This window comes from Orycteropus afer, unplaced genomic scaffold (assembly GCF_000298275.1).
Source record: "Orycteropus afer afer isolate SDZICR_OR568_19922 unplaced genomic scaffold, OryAfe1.0 scaffold00060, whole genome shotgun sequence".
In the NCBI taxonomy this organism is placed as follows: Eukaryota; Metazoa; Chordata; class Mammalia; order Tubulidentata; family Orycteropodidae; genus Orycteropus; species Orycteropus afer.
In genome coordinates, this window is record NW_006921647.1 from 13,496,457 (window position 1) to 13,515,939 (window position 19,483).

At 37.9% G+C, this 19,483-nt stretch overlaps 1 protein-coding gene across 1 annotated transcript in view; it reads right to left on the reverse strand.

Moving 5' to 3' along the window:
• Positions 1-3,744: 3,744 nt before the first annotated feature.
• The window catches only part of TGS1 (trimethylguanosine synthase 1), a 76,761-nt gene continuing 61,022 nt past the window's right edge, over positions 3,745-19,483 (reverse strand). Inside the window, exons 9-11 of the mRNA XM_007939505.2 lie at positions 18,237-18,453; positions 17,207-17,285; positions 3,745-3,867 (exon numbers count right to left, since the gene is read on the reverse strand). Coding sequence (XP_007937696.2) covers positions 3,745-3,867; positions 17,207-17,285; positions 18,237-18,453 — 419 coding nt within the window. The remainder of the gene's footprint in view (positions 3,868-17,206; positions 17,286-18,236; positions 18,454-19,483) is intronic.

Here is a 19,483-nt window from a genome sequence, read left to right on the forward strand (position 1 = left end):
TATATATATTACAATAAATATAAAGGTTAGATTTCAAATTACTGGAGAAAGTTTACTTAATAGAAAATGAGCACAATTAGCTTTTTTTTGGTAAAATATTAGATCCCTAACATACATTTGTCAGAAGGAAGGTTGGGCAATCTACTTCCACAGTGATACTGCCTCGGAAATCCAAGGAGGGGTCACTGTGAGTTGGGTCCTACTTGACAGCACATAAAAACAACATACATTTGGGTAATAAATATATGAAAAAATTGCTCATACATCACAAGTAATCAGGACATGCAAAGTAAAATAACTTGATCAGATAGGAACAATTAAAAGTGAAAACACGAAATGCTGGTGAGAATGTGGGAAAAACTGGCTCTTTTCATGTTCACTTGATGAGTATACATTTCTGGAGGGCAGTAAGACATGATCTACCAAAGATCTAAAAACTTCATTTCTAGGGATTAATCCTACCTAGAAATATACATTGTGCTACTATCTACACTTATAAAAACTAGACACAGTTTAAATGCTCAGAATTGGAAAATCTTTGAGCAATTCTCATAGGTTTGTACAAAGTGTCTGTTAAAAATGTGTTTATCAATGTGGAAAAACATGCAACACATTTCCAATAAAAATGGAAAAAAAAAATCAAGTTTCAGAATAACAGCATATCATCCCACACCAGTGTGTGTGCATGTTTTTAGTGCAGAGGAAAGGGCTCACCAAGTGTCAGCAGAGGTTACTTTTGGAAGGGGAGTGGAAATGTGGGAGATATGCATGGAGAGAAGGGGCTTAAAGGGTATGCTCATTTTAGTTGCTCACTTTGTATTATTTTAAATGGTCAAAGTACACACTCATTTTTATAAAAAAAGTTATTTTAAAAGCTTTGCAATTTAACAAGAAATAAAGATAAGATTGGACAAGAACAAAGGCTATTGACTTCCTCATTTCTATTTTATTCTAAGCAGTTCCAAGGGATTCATTTATCATCCATTTTATACATTTGGCTTCTTGGTATAAGATTTTATGTGAATATAGGGTTTATACAACTCTGGTAGCATAGTGGCTAAAGCACTTGACTGCTAACCAGAAGGCTGGCGGTTCAAACCCACCAGCCACTCCTCGTAAGGAAGGTTGGGCAATCCTACTTCTGTAGTGATACTGCCTCGGAAACCCAAGGAGGGGTCGCTATGAGTCGGGGCTGACTCGACGGCACATAACAACAACAACAACAACAACAACAACAACAACCCACTAGAACATTTCTTATGACCCTTGAGCCCTAACATTTTCTAAGAGTCTATAAATTTGTTATATCCATGTGGGATTAGTGGACAGAAATATTTAAATTTTGGTTAAGCTTCCAGTTCTAACCATATAAATTCATATATAAGTTCATATAAGACAAATTAATTTTAATATTAATACACAAGCAAGAAAATATGTGGTAAAAGTCTATGTATGAAAGGTTAAGTGACCAAAAACTTAAAAATAGCTGATGATCTTGGGAACCTGTTTTCCCTTGCCTTCTATCAGAAAGGAGTTAAGTAACACATTAGCTCTAGGGACCATGTAGAGAACTATTTATGACCAATGCTGACAGTATCTCTATAATGGCAGTAAGTATGTGATATATATGCTGATACTACATTGGGGAAAAAGTATAAATACCAAGAACATTTGAACTGATTTGATATTATAAATTAATTAAAAAAATTAACCTTCAATGAACAGCTCAAATGCTACTGCATTGCAGGGCAATTAGGTATATATATTGTAAAGATTCAAGATACTAAAATTACCATTGCTTCTCCATAACCCAACAAAGTTGTTTTTATTTACTATTAATAATCCTAATTTTCTAGTACTTATCGAAAAGAAAAAGCATTTATTTCAATTTCCCCAGACCCACGGCCAGACAAAATCATGTTCTTTTTAATACTCAACACATTCACCTGATTAAAAGATAGAGATCTCAGATTCAACCCAATGGTAAATGTCACTATCTCAACTTAGATACATGTCTCATTCTAGCATCATTTATTACTTGTGAAATGACTGGACACACTCTTCAGGTGAATAATTAAGCAACACATGTCGCAGCCTGTTTCATTCTCATTTTAATACAAAAAAATTATATAAACCGCTATGTTACAAAATATATTTCATATTGTTTTTGGAATGGCCAATATAAAAACACTAACTACAAAACACAAGAATGATGAAAAGTAAATTGTATACAGAGAAAAGAAACGAAACCAAGACATTTCTAGAAAAGTCTGAATAAATGTATTTATACTCTGAGAGTTGAAAAGATAGTTCTAAAGGACATAAGACCCAGCAGCTAGAGAGGAAAAGATTGATAGATCTGACTACATAATATGAGATAATTCTCTTGTTTATAAAGAATTCACATACATTAATAGAAAGACTAATTCAAAAGAAAAATTGGTAAAAGAAAGGACTAGGTAAAAAAGGGCAAATATATGAAAATATACTTAAATCTTATTCACAATTAAGGAAACACGTACAATCAGTAAGATAACATTTTTCTCATCCACAAGATAGCAAAAATTAAAATGCTTTAAATGACACTCAGAGCCAGCTGGTGAAAGTGAAGGGAAATCCATACTCCCATCACTGTTGGTGAGAATACATATGGGTCTAACATTATTGAAAGGCAACTGGGCAGGATGTACCAAAATTAAAACGTAGAAAATCTAGCCATCTGCTAAATACTTGTCTTGTGAGTATTCTTGTTCAATAGAATATATTATACTTAGAGGCAATACAAAATAGTTGGTAACCACAATAAACTGAAAATAGTCTAAGTGTCCATGAACAGGGAACTGGTTAGATTAATTATGGCATGACTATAAAATGAAAACATGAGAGGATCATTGGAAAAAAAAAGTTTATCTGTATGTACTAAGATATACTATTAAGTAAAAAAAAAATGAGGATGGGGTATAGAACAGGGCATCAATAAGAAAAAATGGTGTAATAGGATATATTGTAATTCTTTTCTGTTCTTCAAAGGAATTATAACAAATTTAGTTATCTTTAGATAATGGAATAAAGGGTAGGGGAAGGGACTGCAGGGGTTGTATTTTTCAGTTTGTACCATTCTATTCTGTTTCTAGTCTTAAATGAATAACACTTACTTCCACAGGAGTTAAGTTGTTGGGGAGAACAGAATTCATTCATTGTTTACTTTGTATTTCTCTATGTTAAAGAAGAAGGAGCTGTGCTGGTGCAATGGTTAAGCGCTCCCTGCTAACCAAAAGGGCTAGCAGCTTCATGGAAGAAAGACCTGGCTATCTGCTCTTGTAAAGATTACAGCCCAGAAAACCGTATGAGGCAATTCTACGCTGTCACATGGGGTCACTATGAGTTGAAACTGACTCATCAGCACTTGACAACAATAACATATTTTAAAAAAACACAATATATGAACATAAAAAAGGATGTCAAACCAAAAAAGACAAAGTTAAATATATACATACACATATTAAGCACAGGGCAAGCCTGCCCTCTTTACAGAAGGCACATATATCATAATGTATGATGAACCTGTTGAATATTACCAAAGAATCTCAAAGGACTTTATTAACATTCACTAGACTCCTGTGAATGATCCTGATATAAGAGTACCAGGTCCACAACATCAGTGAATACAAGAAGGAATTCCAGCTGTTTGTACTTGAGGGATGTTCTGACAACTCTGCAATCTTTTCTCCTCATGGACTTTGGCTATGTTTCAGAGGGTGATCTTTGGATCAGGTCACCAAAATAAGCAGTGATTGTTTTTAACTTATTATTAAGAAAATTTTGCTCAATTTCCACTTCTCCTCCAGGTCCAGCTAAGGATGCCACCTAAAAAAAGGAACAGAAGAAAGTCATAGAAGCACAATTTCAAACAAACCATTCATTCACGATGCTTCATCATACAAGACCCTGGGCGTTCATTCAAGCCCTTCAAATAAGGGGGCCTCTCAAATGCTCTGGTAGCACAGTGCTCAAGCCACTTGACTGCTAGCTAACGAGAAGGCTGGCAGTTCAAACCCACTAGCCACTTCTCGGAAGGAAGGTTGGGCAATCTACTTCTGTAGTGATACTGCCTCAGAAACCCAAGGAGGTGTCGCTGTGAGTCACATCGGATTCGATGGCACATAACAACAACAACAACTCAAATGCTCGCTGCTACTTCTAAGGTAGTTATTAATGCAATAATTTGAGGCAGAATGCTAGATGTTTTAGACACATTTCATATGATGGGTAAAATTATGATGCTACTGCTACAGAGGACATCTCTGCAATTCCAGAAGCTTAAGGAACTCAGAGAGGAAGGGAAAATGAACAAATCCTTCCCAAACATCAGGTTAATTTACTAACAACATAAAAATATAAGGAACAAACCATTTCCTCAAAAACTTTTTCCTCTTCACTTTATCTGCTGCATTTTACCTTCTTATTCTTTCAATGATATTTACTGAGCGTCTGTTACATGATACTAGGAATACATTAGAAAGCAGATAGATATGACTCCTATTCTCATGAGGATTCTAGACTCCACCGTCTACTTTTCCATCTCTAAATGGTGTTTTTTGCAGTTTACTCAACTTGGACCAATTCTTCCTTCTGTTACTCTTATAGTAGTTACTCATATACTAGAATATAGTGAAGGAAACCTGAGATCAGCTTATCTAGGCAGGAATGAAAAAATCAAGGGAAAGGGAGGGAGAATCCAGTGGAAAGCCTTGAGCAATCAGAGTACAACCTAAGACAGTGAGGGAGAGTAAAAGGATATCTGAATGATTAAGGACGGGTACAAATAACAGCATACATGCATTTTCTATAATTGTATTGGCAATATTATAGTTTCATGTTTTATAAAGAGAGGTGCTCAGTCTAGTTTGTTTTGGTTTGGAGGGCTGAGAGAATCTAATTGAAGTGGTATCATAGGTATTATATACCAGCATCTTACAGAAGGTAAAATTTATTGTGCACTAGCAATGAGTATGTATTTCAATTTCTTCCAACTTAGAAAAAAAAAGTCACAGACAGAGAAACAGGGAAGAAATAATAGGGTATTTTATAATACATTCATAAAAGAAAAAAAAAGTTGACAATAAATAACAATCCCTATCCCTAAAGGAATATAAAAGAAATAAGCTGTTTTTATCAATGAGTAAAGATCTGGTAGCATAGTGCCTAAGGCACTTGACTGCTCATCAGAAGGCTGGTGGTTCAAACCCACCAGCCACTCCTCAGAAGGAAGGTTGGGCAATCTACTTCCATAGTGATACTGCCTCGGCAACCTAAGGAGAGGTCGCTGTGAGTCGAGTCCAACTCGACAGCACATAACAACAACAACAAAGAAGAAATCAAAAGTAAAACACAGTTATAATGATATGAAACACACATAAACATACACCCCAATATTTCTTAACAAGGAATGTAATATTGAAAGTGAAAATGGAAATCTGAATATAGCCAAGTAGTATCATAGAGACATTTTGGTATTTCTGTGACATGTTTCTCAGAAGGAATGTCAGAATGAGGAATTTTGCTTATAAATAACGAGTAAAAGGCATTTTGGTCAGTATATCTAAAAAAAAAAAAAAAAAAAGCCAAAACAAAACAAAAGTTTGTTAAAAAATATAATTGTTTCACAATAATTTTTCTATGAGTTAAGTTATAACTTAATCTAAAACAAAAAAACTAAACTTGCTTTTGTTGTGCAAATATACATGAAAAAACAATACATATTTAATGTTTTCTTGACTGCAAGGTGTTTCAGATTGCATAATATTTTATTATTATTATTATAGAAAAAAGGGAGACTTTCAAATTAAGTTTGTTAGATTATAAATGCAACAACTGCCATTAAGTAGGATCCTACTCATAGTGACCTCTCCTTGGGTTTCCAAGGCTGTATCACTACAGGAGCAGATTGCCCAACCTTCCTTTCGAGGAGGGGCTGGTGGGTTTGAACCGCCAGCCATAAGGTTAGCAGTCAAATGCCTTAGACACCATGCCACCAGAACTCCCAGTTATAGTCCTTTCTAATTTCCAAATGTTAACATATGAAAAACAGGTATACATTAGAATTAAGAAAAATCAAGGCATATTCTCCTATTCTTTTAATCAAATGACTTATTTAAAGTAAATCTGACCCATAAACTGCAGGTATTTTTTTTGGGGTGGGGGGAATAAGGAGATGAGTGAGAAGAAAAATATAGGTAAGAGAAAAAAAGAGAGAGAATAAAACAAAGTAAAACAGCAAAAACAGCTGAAACAACAGTAAAAAATCTGCTAAGATTAGGTTAAGCAGGAAAAACAAGCTAAGTTAAAGGCAAATTTTAATCCTAGTTCTACCAATAATCTCCTCCATTAATTCAGGAAAAAATTTCAATAGGATTTGGCTTCCTAGATCTGAAAAATAGGAATGGTGCCTATCTTCCTAAAAAGAGCATTTGGAGAAATAGAAAAAGCAATTTCTGAAATTTCCTCAGGAAAAAACAATTAACTGGAACTACACAAATGCATGGAGTCCCGGGTGGTACAAATGGTTAACTTGCTCAGCTGTTAATCAAAGGAGGTTTGAGTCCATCCAGAGGTACCTCAGAAGAAAGGCCTGGCGAGCTACTTCTGAAAAATCAGCCATTGAAAACCATATGGATTACAGTTCTACTCTGACACATATTGGGTCACCATGAGTCAGAAGTGACTCAGTGGCAACTAGTTTTTTGTTTTATATAAATGCATGGGTACATTATTTAATGGGAGCTCTGGTAGCATAGTGGCTAAAGCACTTGACTGCTAAGCAGAAGGCTGGCGGTTCAAACCCACCAGCCACTCCTCGGAAGGAAAGTTGGGCAATCCTACTTCTGTAGTGATACTGCCTCGGAAACCCAAGGAGGGGTTGCTATGAGTCGGGGCCGACTCGACGGCACACAACAACAACAACAACAACAACATTATTTAATAAGCTGTCAAAAGAACTGTATTTTACAATCTCTGAGAAGATGTTTTTTTCTCCTTGTCTTTGCATCTTTAAGACGGTTGCCTGGACTTGAGTGCTTTAGAAAAGAAATAGAAATGAAACGTGGTTACATGGAAGTTTCTGGAGGTCTAGGACAAAATAGTAAGAACTATTTACTGAAAAGCTGCTGTTCTAGGCAGTGCAAGGCAGCAAAAATACAGACCAAATCTCTGCCCTCATGGATCTTACATTTTCACTGGGAGTCAGATGACAGACAAAATAAACAAACAAACCCAAAAAAACAAGTGTATGTTCCCACAACTAGAAAAATAGGTAAAATATATCCATGTCAAAATATAACAAAACATGTATCTGTTTAGTGTTTAAAAAGTTAACTCTTAAAAATGTAACATGTTACTTTAAAGTGTTCTAATTAATCTCTAACTTTAGTTTTCTTGTACTTTATTCACATTTTTACAACTTACATACATTTCAAAGGTTAGAATTTTGGACTGTATATTATGTAGTTGTGGTCAATAAATAATACTTTGCTTCAAGCAAACTTAATGTCATCCATTTCTAGCTGTTCTTACCATTCACCAGTAAGGCAAACTGACAAAATGCTATTTGCTTCCTTCTGCTTTCTGAAAGTTTAATAAATCAGGGGTGGAGGTGGCGGTGGGGTGAAGACAGAGGGAAAGGGAAAGAAATAGATAAGTAAAAACCAGTAGCTCTGCATTACATGCTGTATGTTTCTGACATAGTACCTAAATGTACTAGAGACCTATCAAAAGAAATCACAATTCATTAGGACTGGAACTAGACTAAGAGCTGTACTCTTATAAACATTTTGTGTCAGGAAATAAAGTTGTTCTTTAGAGACTGAGAATGTTAGAATTGGGAGAAAGATCACAATTAAGGTTGTGACTTTAGTAAAAGTTAAGGCATAGAAGACTTAAGAATTATGTAAACACTCACAACTGTATTTCAAAACCAGAAACTGGTTTAAATTGTATGATGAATGAACGAGAAAAGATAACTTCCAAATTGGATCCTAATGGAAGAATAGATAATATTAAGGACACCCCCTCGCCCCCCCCCCAAAAAAAACAAACCCACTGCTATTAAGACATACACTTGTTATTATAAGAAAGATGCAGCACAGAAAAAAAAAAGTCCCATTACCATTCTAGAGAAGTGATTACATCTAAAAGAAGCTGTTAAGGTTATGTGTCACAGCTTGGCTGGGCCATGATTCTAAAGATGTTCAGCAATTACAATGTAGTTATCCCCTGTGATGAGATCTGCTATGAGCAGTCAATCAGCTGAAAGGGAGTTTTCTTCAAGATGCGCTCTGCTTCCAATATATATGGTAAAGCTCTGGGAAAGGTCTCTGGCTTTTTTCTTGGGATCCTACAACTGGCTCGTCATCATCTGGACTTGAACCAGTGGACTGCCGATCTTGGGATTGCTGCCTTCACAGCTTGTGAATAAATAGCCTGCCATTTTACCTGCTGATCTTGAATTCGTCAGCCACTGAAGCTGCAGCCTGCTGTATTGCCTGCCGATCTTGGGTTCATCAGCCCCTGCAGCTGAGAGTCAGAAGCCTTCAGCCTGATGTTTGACCCATGGACTTGGGAATTGTCAGCCTCTACAACTGTGTGAGCCATTTCCTTGTGATACTTTTTTTTCTCTTCTTCTAAGCTTCACTGCTTTTGCTTCTCTAGAAAACCCAGACTAAGACACACAAACCAAGCCAGGTGAAAAATGAAGACTGTTTTGCATGGGGCTCACAAATCCGCCAGTTATGGTGGTAGGACCAGCAGGGAGGCAGCTCTGCTTAGAAACCTGGTGCAATACAGGGAAGTGCCTCAACCACGGTTCCTTTCTGCCCCAATGTTTCCTCTGTTACATCCAACCAACAACTATACAAAAATAAAACTAAGTTAGATATAAAAATTTCTGATGAACACTTCTCTGACATGTGAAAGAAGAAAATATTCTATCAGTGGAAAGTTAGGCAGCAAACTTAACAGATACTCATAAAATTAGTCCCATATTTCTGTATGTAATAAATAGAAATTAAATTTCTATGCTTAAGTGAACAAATCTTAATTTTTTTGCCAACAGTCTTCCAGATAACTTTTCTTTTCTTTTTTTTTTTTTGGGGGGGGGGAGTATTTTATTGTGATTTGGATGAAAGTTTACAGAAGACATTAGGAATTTAATACACATTTTGACCTGTGATATTAGTTGTGATATTAGTGCAATCCCTTGGATATAACAGCAATCTCTCCACTTCCTCCCTGAGTTCTCCATTTCCATTTGTTTTTCTTTTCTGCCCCTTCCTGCCTTTCAAACTTTGTTTTGCTTTGGACACCAACAGCTTGTATTTGATATCTGCTTGAAAGCTTTTAAGAACCCAGTGGTTATTCACCAAAGTAGGATGAAGAGCACTGTCTTTGTGGACTATGTTATTCCAATTAACCTAGACGTAGTTTTCCCTGAAAACTATAGCCCTAAACCCCTAAGCCCAGTGACTTAGTCCCTCCAGGTGTCTGGTTATGGCAAAGCAGTTGTCATACCTTTGCTCCCTGTATGCTGTACTACATACATGTATGCTGTACTACATACATTGCAGCATATGTAAATACATATGTAGAAATATCCTGTCAAACTTCTTCATGGGTGTAGTAGCATACCTGTTCAGCTTCTGTGTCTACTTACAGACCCTTGGAGATTATTGTTATTACTGTTATTAATAGCATTTATCCTTGTTGCCTTTAGCTTTTGTGCTCCTCCTCTCTGTGTCTCCTTTGCCTTGATCATTTTGTGTTGATCTCCCCTTATTGTTTACTGCTTTCCACTTCTTGACTTCTTATAATGGTCTCATATATTAGTCCTTTTGTGATTGAATTATTTCACTTGGCATAATGTCCTCCAGGTTCATCCATGTTATGAGATGTTTTGCAGATTGACTGTTATTCTTTAATGTTACAGTTTTCCATTGTGTATATGTACCATAGTTTGTTTATTCATTCATCTGTTGTTGGGCACTGTGATATAGTAAATTACACAGTGTGGCTATTCTAGCCATAAGTCTTTGTAAACTCCATGGTGGAATATGCCACGAGCAACTGAGTAGCTCTTGATTGTTATAGTTATCCACCTGGGATATTTCTGTTGTGAGTGGCACGAAGCAATCTTCTGGGAAGTTCTCTCTCTCTCAGGTGTTTAGAATACCAATGTTGGGATTGGTTAGTTTGCCCACTCTGCCAGGCTCAAAAGGAGCCCTCCTAGAGGCAGAAGGAATCTCTCACTGCCGGCTGAGAGACACGAGAGAGAGACACCATGAGACATGCACTGCTGAGAGAGTGAGAGAGACTGCTGGCTAAGAGACAGTGGGCTGAGAGACTGAGAGTGTTCCTGAACTTGAATTGTAGCCTGTTGCTTCCCCAATAACCCCCATACTCTGTGAGTTCTGTGTGGCCAGTACAGCGAATTATTGAACCCAGCAGAGATGTGGTGGGTGTTGTGGGAGGAATGGCTGGTGTCAGGGTTGATGAAAGGGCTGGAGGGAGGCAGCATGTCTGGCCTCACAGGAATAGCCTTTGGGCTACTAATAGTGATTCTGTCTTCCTCTTGTGGGGTTAGAGGAAGTCAGAAGATGCAGTCTTCTTGCCCCTTTGTCAGGCATTCAGCTTGTTTCTATCTTTTTTCTACTGTGAATAGCGCTGCAATGAATATGCGGACACATCTATCTATTCATGGCACAGCTCCTACTTCTCTAGGAAATATACCTAGTAGTGGGATTGCTGGATCATAGGATATCACTAATTTCTATCTTTTTAAGGACACATCATACCATTTTCCACAGTCATACCATTTTATAATTCTACCATCAAATCAAAACCAAACTCACTGCCATTGAGTCAGACCTGACTCATAGTGACCCCTTCCCTTGGGTTGTCGAGGTGGTATCACTACGGAAGTAGATTGCCCAACCTTCCTTCCGAGAAGTGGCTGGTGTTTTGAACCACCAGCCTTCTAGTTAGCAGTCAGATGCCTTAGGCACTATACCACCAGAGCTCCCATCCCACCAGGGTATGAGAATTCTAGTCTCTCCACATCCACGGCAGCACTTGTTTTCTGTGTTTTGGAACATTCCTATTATTGCTGGAGTGAGAAGGTATCTCATTGTTGTTTTGATTTGCACCTCTTTAATAGCTAATGATTTCAAGTATTTTGTCATGTATTTGTTGGCCACCTGAATGTCTTCTTTGGCAAAGTATCTGTTCATGTTCTTTGCCCATTTTTTAACTGGATTCCTTGCTGTTTTGTTGTTGAGGTGTTTTCTACAAATTTCAGAGATTTGCCTCTTGTCAAATTTGTCATTGCCAAATTTTTTTCCCTAGTCTGTCGGTTTTCTTTTTACTCTTTTGGGGAAGTCTTTTGATGAGTCAGATAGCTTTCTTTATGTTACCTGAGGCTCTCGCAGATATTCTTATTTTCTGTTTCATTCTTTATGTTTTAGTTATCCACCTGGGATATTTCTGTTGTGAGTGGCATGAAACAAAATATTTACTTGTTGATTAAAACAAATGTGATTTAAAATGCCACCATCAATAGGAGCTACTGGTACATGTATGTCTGGTCAGAAAAATACCCCTGGACATCAAAATCTAACCTACGTTAGTCTCCCAAGAGAGGGCTACCAATGATCACTTCACTAAGCTTTTTTGCTTACCCAGAACAGGATACCAGAAACATGAAGACTGTTCTTAAATTCCATGAGGTATGTAAAACCAAGGAAGGACAAGAGGAAGGATTAGGAAGCCCTGGCTATTAGCACCAGGATACATGAAGCACTGTGTGTGGCATGAGGACCTACGCATCCCTCTATTGTCTATCTGTATCATTTACTGAGAAAATTTATTACAAGGAGTGAAGCAAATATAGGCTTATATTAAGAAACACTGCAGCAAAGCTTCATTTGTGCTTTCTTATATGAGGGCAGTCAATATCACAATCCCTATGGAGAATAAATGGGAGCTCTGGTGGTGTAGTGCTTAAGGTGCTTGACTGCTAACCAGAAGGCTGGCGGTTCAAACCCACCAGCCACTCCTTGGCAGGAAGGTTGGACAATCTACTTCTGTAGTGATACTGTCTCAGAAACCCAAGGAGGGGTCGCTATGAGTTGGGTCTGACTCGATGGCACATAACAACAACAACAACATGGAGAATAATGAAGGCACCATGGTAGCGCAGTGGTGAAAGGCTTGGCTGCCAAATAAAAGGGCAGTGGTTCAAACCCATCAGTCACTCCATGGAAGAAAGATGGGGCAGTTTGCTTCCATAAAGATTATAGCCTTGGAAAACCTATGGGGCAGTTTTATTGGGTTGCTAGGTACTCTGGTGGCACCTAGGTGCTGTAGGTGGCACTGTGGTTAGAGCACTCAGCTGCAACCCAAAAGCTTGGTAGTTCAAACCCACCAACAGAAAGATGAGCTAGTCTGCTTTTGTAAAGATTTACTGCTTTGGAAACCCTATATATTGTAATTTGTTCTACAGGATTGCTTTGAGTTGGAATCTACTTGAAGGCAATGGTTTGGGTTAGTATCTTTACTCCCTCTAGAGGCTATGCAATTGAACTACAAACTCGAATTTGGTAGTTTTTTGAAATGAATCAAAAACATATTAAAGAAAAAAAGTTAACTCTTTCTCTAGGGCAATTTAACTAGAAAAAAAATTAAGCACAATAACCTGTACACTAAACAGTGAGTTTCTGATTATCATTCAAGTTCCCAAATGTGGCCCTTAATTTTTAATATAAGGATGACAATATAGTACAGCAAAGACTATACCACCTCTCCTGAGATTAGCTATGGACTATGATATTTACATATGAAAGAAATAACACTTATGAATCAATAGGTTCATCCTTATTGGGGAGTCTAAAAAGTAGCTCTGAATCAGGTGAACAGCAGGTATTAGGTAAGATATCAAGTTTGATATAAAAAAATTATACAATCATAACTTTTTGTTAGAACTGGAACAGCACATACCATTTTGTGAGGCCAATATTTAGACTTGCCATCTGTCAGTTTGTTGTGCTGTGATGGCTTGTGTGTTGCTATGATGCTGTAAGTTATGTCAACTGTATTTTAAGTACCAGCAGGGTCACCTATAGTGGATAGGTTTCAGCAGAGCTTCCAGACTAAGACAGACTAGGAAAAAGGCCTGGTGATCTACTTCTGAAAATTAGCCAATGAAAGCACTATCGTTCACAATAGAATACTGTCTAATATTGATCTGGAAGACTGGAAAATAAGCCTCCTAGACTGGAGAGCACTAATAAAAATACAGAGTGGCTGCAACAATGGAATCAAACATACCAGCAATCATAAAGATGGGATAGGAAAAGGCAAAGTTTTATTCTGCAATACATGGGACAACCATGAGTTAGGGGATGACTCTTCTGCAACTAACAAAGTTCACACATAATGTCTCATAGATGACTGGCAGGAAGATCTAATTTCATCTTCTAATTCCAAATAGCAGCTTAGGCTAGATAATTTCATTTATTCTTCTTTTAACCCAAAGAATTTCAACTCTGGCAGCATGCTAGAATTATCTGAAGCACTTTTAAAATATAAATGTTTGAGCACCATCCCAGAAAACAGATCTGAGAGAATCTCTTTACAAGAGCCAGGACTTTTTAAAATGGTACTCAACCAACTCTAATATGGAGCCAGAGCTAACAACCAGTGTGCCAAAGGCTAAATAAGTAGCTAAACCAAGAATTAGAGGGTATGACAAATTATGGTGTGAATAAGTCCAACAGAAGCAAGTGGGTCTGGTTTCTGGCAGAAGGAAGAGAAAATGTAGCTGAGTTGTGTATTCACAAATTAAATTATTGTATAATTTCACAAACATTAAAATTGTCTACTCTTTTCCTCTAGAGAAAGCATGTCATTTTTTCATACTGGCTCTCTTTAAAATCTTAGTATCACTGACATTCTTTCCATAGTAACTTTAGCTTGAACTGTTATCAGTCTTTTTTTTTTTTAAAAACTCAACCCTCAAATATAATCCACATATTTGATTCCAACATTCCTGCCACCTTTTCTTCAAATCCTAGCAATCCAATTCTCTTTACCTTTGAAGTCCATTTTACATGCCGTATTATCCAGAAACCTCCCCTGATGTATCATCAGAAAGCCAGAGCATTTAATTATGAATTTAGTCATTAATTATTGCTTTATTGTTATTTATGCACTTATTTTCTAATTCCCAGGAAGATACTGAGTTAGCAGGAATGCTGGCTCCCTCAAGATCAATACTGGAAGTACTATATGCACAGTGAGAGGGAAAACATCAAAATAAAAGACTGAGAAATCAAAGGAGAGATCCAGGCTGCTTTGGGCATGTGTATGTATAGGGGTGGAGGGTCATGACTCTGTGTGTGTGGGTAGGTGGTTGAGGGTCAAGACTATGTGTTTTTGTGTAGGTCTTGACTGTGTGTGTGCACAGGGGATGGAGGAGCATGATTGTTTGTGTATAGGGGATGGAGGATCATTACTGTGCATGCAAAGGGGATGGAGGATTGTGACTGTGCATGTGTGAGGGCACAGAGGGTCACGACTGTGTGTGTGTCAGGGGTTTAGGGTGGTGACTGTGTATGTGTGTATATGTATATGACTGTGTATGGGGGTAGAGGGTCATGACTGTGTGTGTAGGAGGTGAAGGATTATGACTGTGTATGAGTGAGGATGGAGGGTTCGTGACTCTGGCCTGGAGCAGGAGGCACATGATTGTGGGAAGGCAAAGCAAGAAAAAAGAAATTAAGATATTTGAAACTGCTCTTACTCCTCTGTCCCCACTACCTCAGTGCTGCCTCACTTGTGGAAATGGAGGGCTTTGGTCTATATTTAGAAGCAAAATGAGGGTGTCTAGGAAGAAGCTCTGTGGCTGGTAAACAATGAAAGAAGCAAGAGGGAGGTAACCTCTAGCAGCTACTTTCTCACTCTGTCCCAGAAGCTAATGACTGACCCTCTAAGGATAGCCTTGAAATGCTACCTCTGTTCAGCCCCTACACAAAAGGGGGAGTCAGGGCGTGAGATGCTGTTTTGTGAGGTAACTGGCAATGACCTTGAGCACCTATGCTAGCAAGCTCATCCACTCCATTGCTGCAGGTGATCCTTGGGGCTGATCCAGGCTAGGACAGTGATTCTCATCTCAGGCTACACATGAGAATAACCTACACGCATCTAGGTGATTCTCAAGTGCAGCAGGGCTGATATGCACTAGACCCAGCCTGGCTTTCCTCATTCTGTTTTACCTGAGAATTGCCAATGACCCCAGGTGAAAATGAGCTCTCTGTCAAATGAGACATTTGAAGGTCACAAGTATTTCACAGGGGAAAAAACCAACAAACTGGATTATAAACTGCATTAATGCAGAAGGGCAGACAGATTACAAATTTGAAATCTACCTAATAGACATAAAGATAAAGATAAGTTATTGTTTTGGTTACGGAGTACTGCTTTGACAAGAATATACCACAAATGGGATGGCCTTAACAGGAGTTTATTCTTACAATTTGGAGGCTTTAAGTCCAAGTTCAAAGTGGTAGGCTCTAGGCGCTGTGTGACAGCCCCTTGACCTTGGGCTTTAGCTCTTCCTCTTGCTCCTGGCCCACTGAAGCTAGAGGCATCTCTTCATCAGGCAGCTACTGGCTGTTGAGGCTAACAAGCCCAAGGTTGACAAATAAAATGGCACAGACTGGATGTTACCAAACCACATGACAGGCCATTAACTCAAGCCCATTATTAACTCCCAAGGTCGGCAGAGCATGGCAAATTGCTGAACAACGACATGGCTACATGCAGGGTCCAAGCATGCCATAAGCTAGAGACTATCCCCAAGGCTTCTCCTTATATACAGGAAGCAGACCACATCCCAAAGGCGGGTGCCTGGGGAAGATCCTACCACAGAGTTGATTGCCTGTCTCATCATGGGTCATAAATACCACCAGCTGCCCAGCCACTCAAGTAGGCCCAGCCAAGTTGACATACAAATTTAACTACCACAGTTATTAAAATGCAAAAGAAGAAAACAGAGAACAATGAATATTAAGTACAAAGAATATAACAGGAAATAAAAATCACAATACATGGGATAAATACATTCCACAAAAAACCACAACAGATGGGTATACATCTGAGGAATGAATAAGCTGGAAGACCAGATCGAGGTAAGAAAGAGAAGAAAAAGGAACACAGAAAACATAGTTATGGAAGACTTAACTAGTATTCCAGAAAAAGGAAAAAAAGGTGGTGAGGCAAACACAGATGAAAAAATAATAACGATAAATTCTCCAGAGTAAAATGGTGAAAACAGCTCAGATGATGAAGAGCTTGATCAACTCTCAAAGTACCTCACAGGACACATGAGGAAAAGCCTTCACCTAGCAACATTTGACTTGTGGTATGTTCAATACTGAATATACCATGAATGCTAGAAGAACAAACAAATCAGTCTTAGGAGTCTGACTTCACAGCAACTAACAACAGCTGTAACATTATAGTGAAATCTAGATAGTTAAAGACAAAAGATTTTCACTACAGTGCCTAGCACAAAACAGATATGTATGAGTGTACATAAAAGATCAAAATAAAGACATCATCAAATCTATATGAGACAGGCATTATATTAGGTCCAATTCTACTAGGGAAAAAGTACGATGACTAAAAGAAATATTTGTGCTAAGAATTGAGTAAGAACATTTGAATGTTAGCCTAGTATCTTACTCTCCAAGACTACAGTTTAAATTTGGTGGCCAAATTAAGGTTTTATTTGTCTCTGTATTTTTGTTTATGATACTATTTCTAGAAATCCCTACCACCTCTAGTCTCAAGGTATGTTTTACCACAGGCAGATCTTGGCTTGTTGGGCTATGTAGCATGTGAAACACAATAATCCAACCACCCCGTCAATACATATTATTAAAATGTGGAGTGCTCTCTCTATGTATGTACAGGAGCTGTGGGGATTAAGATGCAACAGATCTGGATCTAACTGACATAATTCATATTTTCTAATATCAACAAGTCAGGAACTTCTTGTAAATGTGTTCTCAGGTAAGGAAATACATTTTTTTCCCCCTGCCCATTCTTTGTAACCATTAAGCCAGAGTATCATAGAAGGTCTTCAGTAAAGGCTTACCTGGTCAATATCAGCATTTCTTGGAAGAAAATAAATTATATTATTAGTGATCTTCTGGGAAAGTCTGAAAATTTCAAAGGTGGAGAACAGTTAAGAAAAAGGAACAAAAACACTTATTTCCTGAACAGAGATATGTTCTTTACTTAGTATATCATAATCTAAATGTATTTTTATATGTAACAAAAAAATGTAACTTTAAATTTTCCAGTGGCCCCTAAAAAGTAACTAGCAGCTTTTTAGTTCAGCAGTACAATGATCCTGGTAAATCAGAGATTAGAAGTGAAGCCTGTTGAATCTGTTATCCTAGTGATAGGAAGCCAAGATGAGAAATAGACACTTTTTCTCCTGCCGTCATTTCCTAATTATTACAAAAAGAGAAGGATAGGAGCACATAGTAATCTGCTCTTTCCAGTGAAGAATAAAGATGGGCAACTCTCGTCATTGTAGTCTACATTCTAAGTTTTAAGTAGCAAGTTAGAAACATGTTTCCTGTTAGAGTCAAACAGGTAATTCCTCTGGGGGGGAGTAGGGATGAAGAAAGGGGAAAATAATGAATGTTATTCTTTATGAAATATGGGCTTGTTCCAGTATCCTGGAAGAGTAGCAAGCAAACAAACAAAAATAGAATGAAGACACACAATAAATTATCACACTAGTCACTGTGAGTTGAAGAAAATTTAAGGGATGGGCATCTAGACCCTAGGGAGAAGTTTTGAGGAAATCCTCAATTTCCAAACAGCATTCTTTAATGTTTTCTAGTTCTTCCTTTGCAGTGGTAAAATTGGAATAGTAACCAAGGAAAATATGATGTTATATTTGCCATTACTTTTGTAAATTAATCACCACTTAATTTTTATATACCTACTTTTTATGCTAAATAAACTAGAATCTATCAAATACTAGTATTAGCAAATATCTCCCCCTCATCAATCTCTCTCTCTCTCTCCTTCTCTTTCTCTCACACACACATCCCTCCCTGCCTTCTCACAAGGGCTGTTATGTGTAAAATCTCAGGACTTCCAAAGGATATCCATCAGGAGACATCATTGTTCTAATGTCAAAGGTCTCTGCGGTAGCATAGTCTGGTCCTCCCCAAGGAGGGCTGAGAAACACCACGTCTGCCTTTAGATGAGAAGCCAGCAGTAGGAAATCTCCACAGATGAACTCTATCTTATCTGCAACCCCATAAACTTCTGCATTATTTCGAGCCAGGTCAATCTTCACAGGATCAATATCAATGGCAATCACTAAAAATGGTGAAAAGAAAAATGAGTCATTGACATTGATTATCAGGTATACAGAATAGTTCACCTTTCTAAAAGTCTGCTTGTCTCTGTACAACAACTTTTTTTCAAAGACTAAAGGACATTTTACGTATTATTAAGGTATTTGGCCCCATATACCAGTGATCTAGACTTAAGTTAAATGTTCTTATCTAAATTAGACTTACTTGCAGGATAAGAGAAGTGCTGCTCCAAGAAAATGTTGACTGAGACCTGGCTTTCAAAGTCATTTCACTCAGTTTTACTAAAGCAAGCAATAGTTGTTTCTGTAAAATTTTATCCATTTGAGCACATTTTTACCCAGCACATTTACTCTGGCCTGAATTTAACTTAACTTCATAGTGCTAGTAAAAGCACATACAGCAACGAACCACAAAGTACCTACTGAGTGCTCCACTCTAACCAGCACTGTGCTCTGTGCAGCACTGGCAGCAGATACTTGAAAAGGTCATTGATTGCACAGAAAGCCTATAATGCTAAGGTCACAGAAAGTACAAATTTTCTCAAAATGAGACAATGCCCTGTGAGTCAATCTGAAGCCAGAGTTCTAGTAGCCTCCAGGAAAATCTTTTACCAGAAACCTTTTAGTGTCAGCAATACTAACAGGACTTTTGGAATTCTAAACACTCCTTAGGGCCTTTATCTGCCCTCCAGTCTCATCAGGTATCAAGGAACTTCCTCCGAACTCAGCACGCATCACAAAAGCCATCCGGATTCAGCACGTATCAGAGATTTGCTCGGCTCCTGAAAGTCTTCCACATACCTGAGCCTTGCATCCTTCCTAGATAATATTTTCCTAAATGGACTTTGAAGCTGGGGGTTTCTTTACGTCCCCCAACATCTTAGATCACTGCCCTAAATTCCTTAGCAACAACCAATCATCTGTATCCTCTCGCCCTGGTGCTGCTCCACCCCATAATTTTCCATAAATTTGTGAATATACCGGGGCATGGGGTCTTTTACTCAAGCCACCGATCTGGTAAGGGCAAAGACC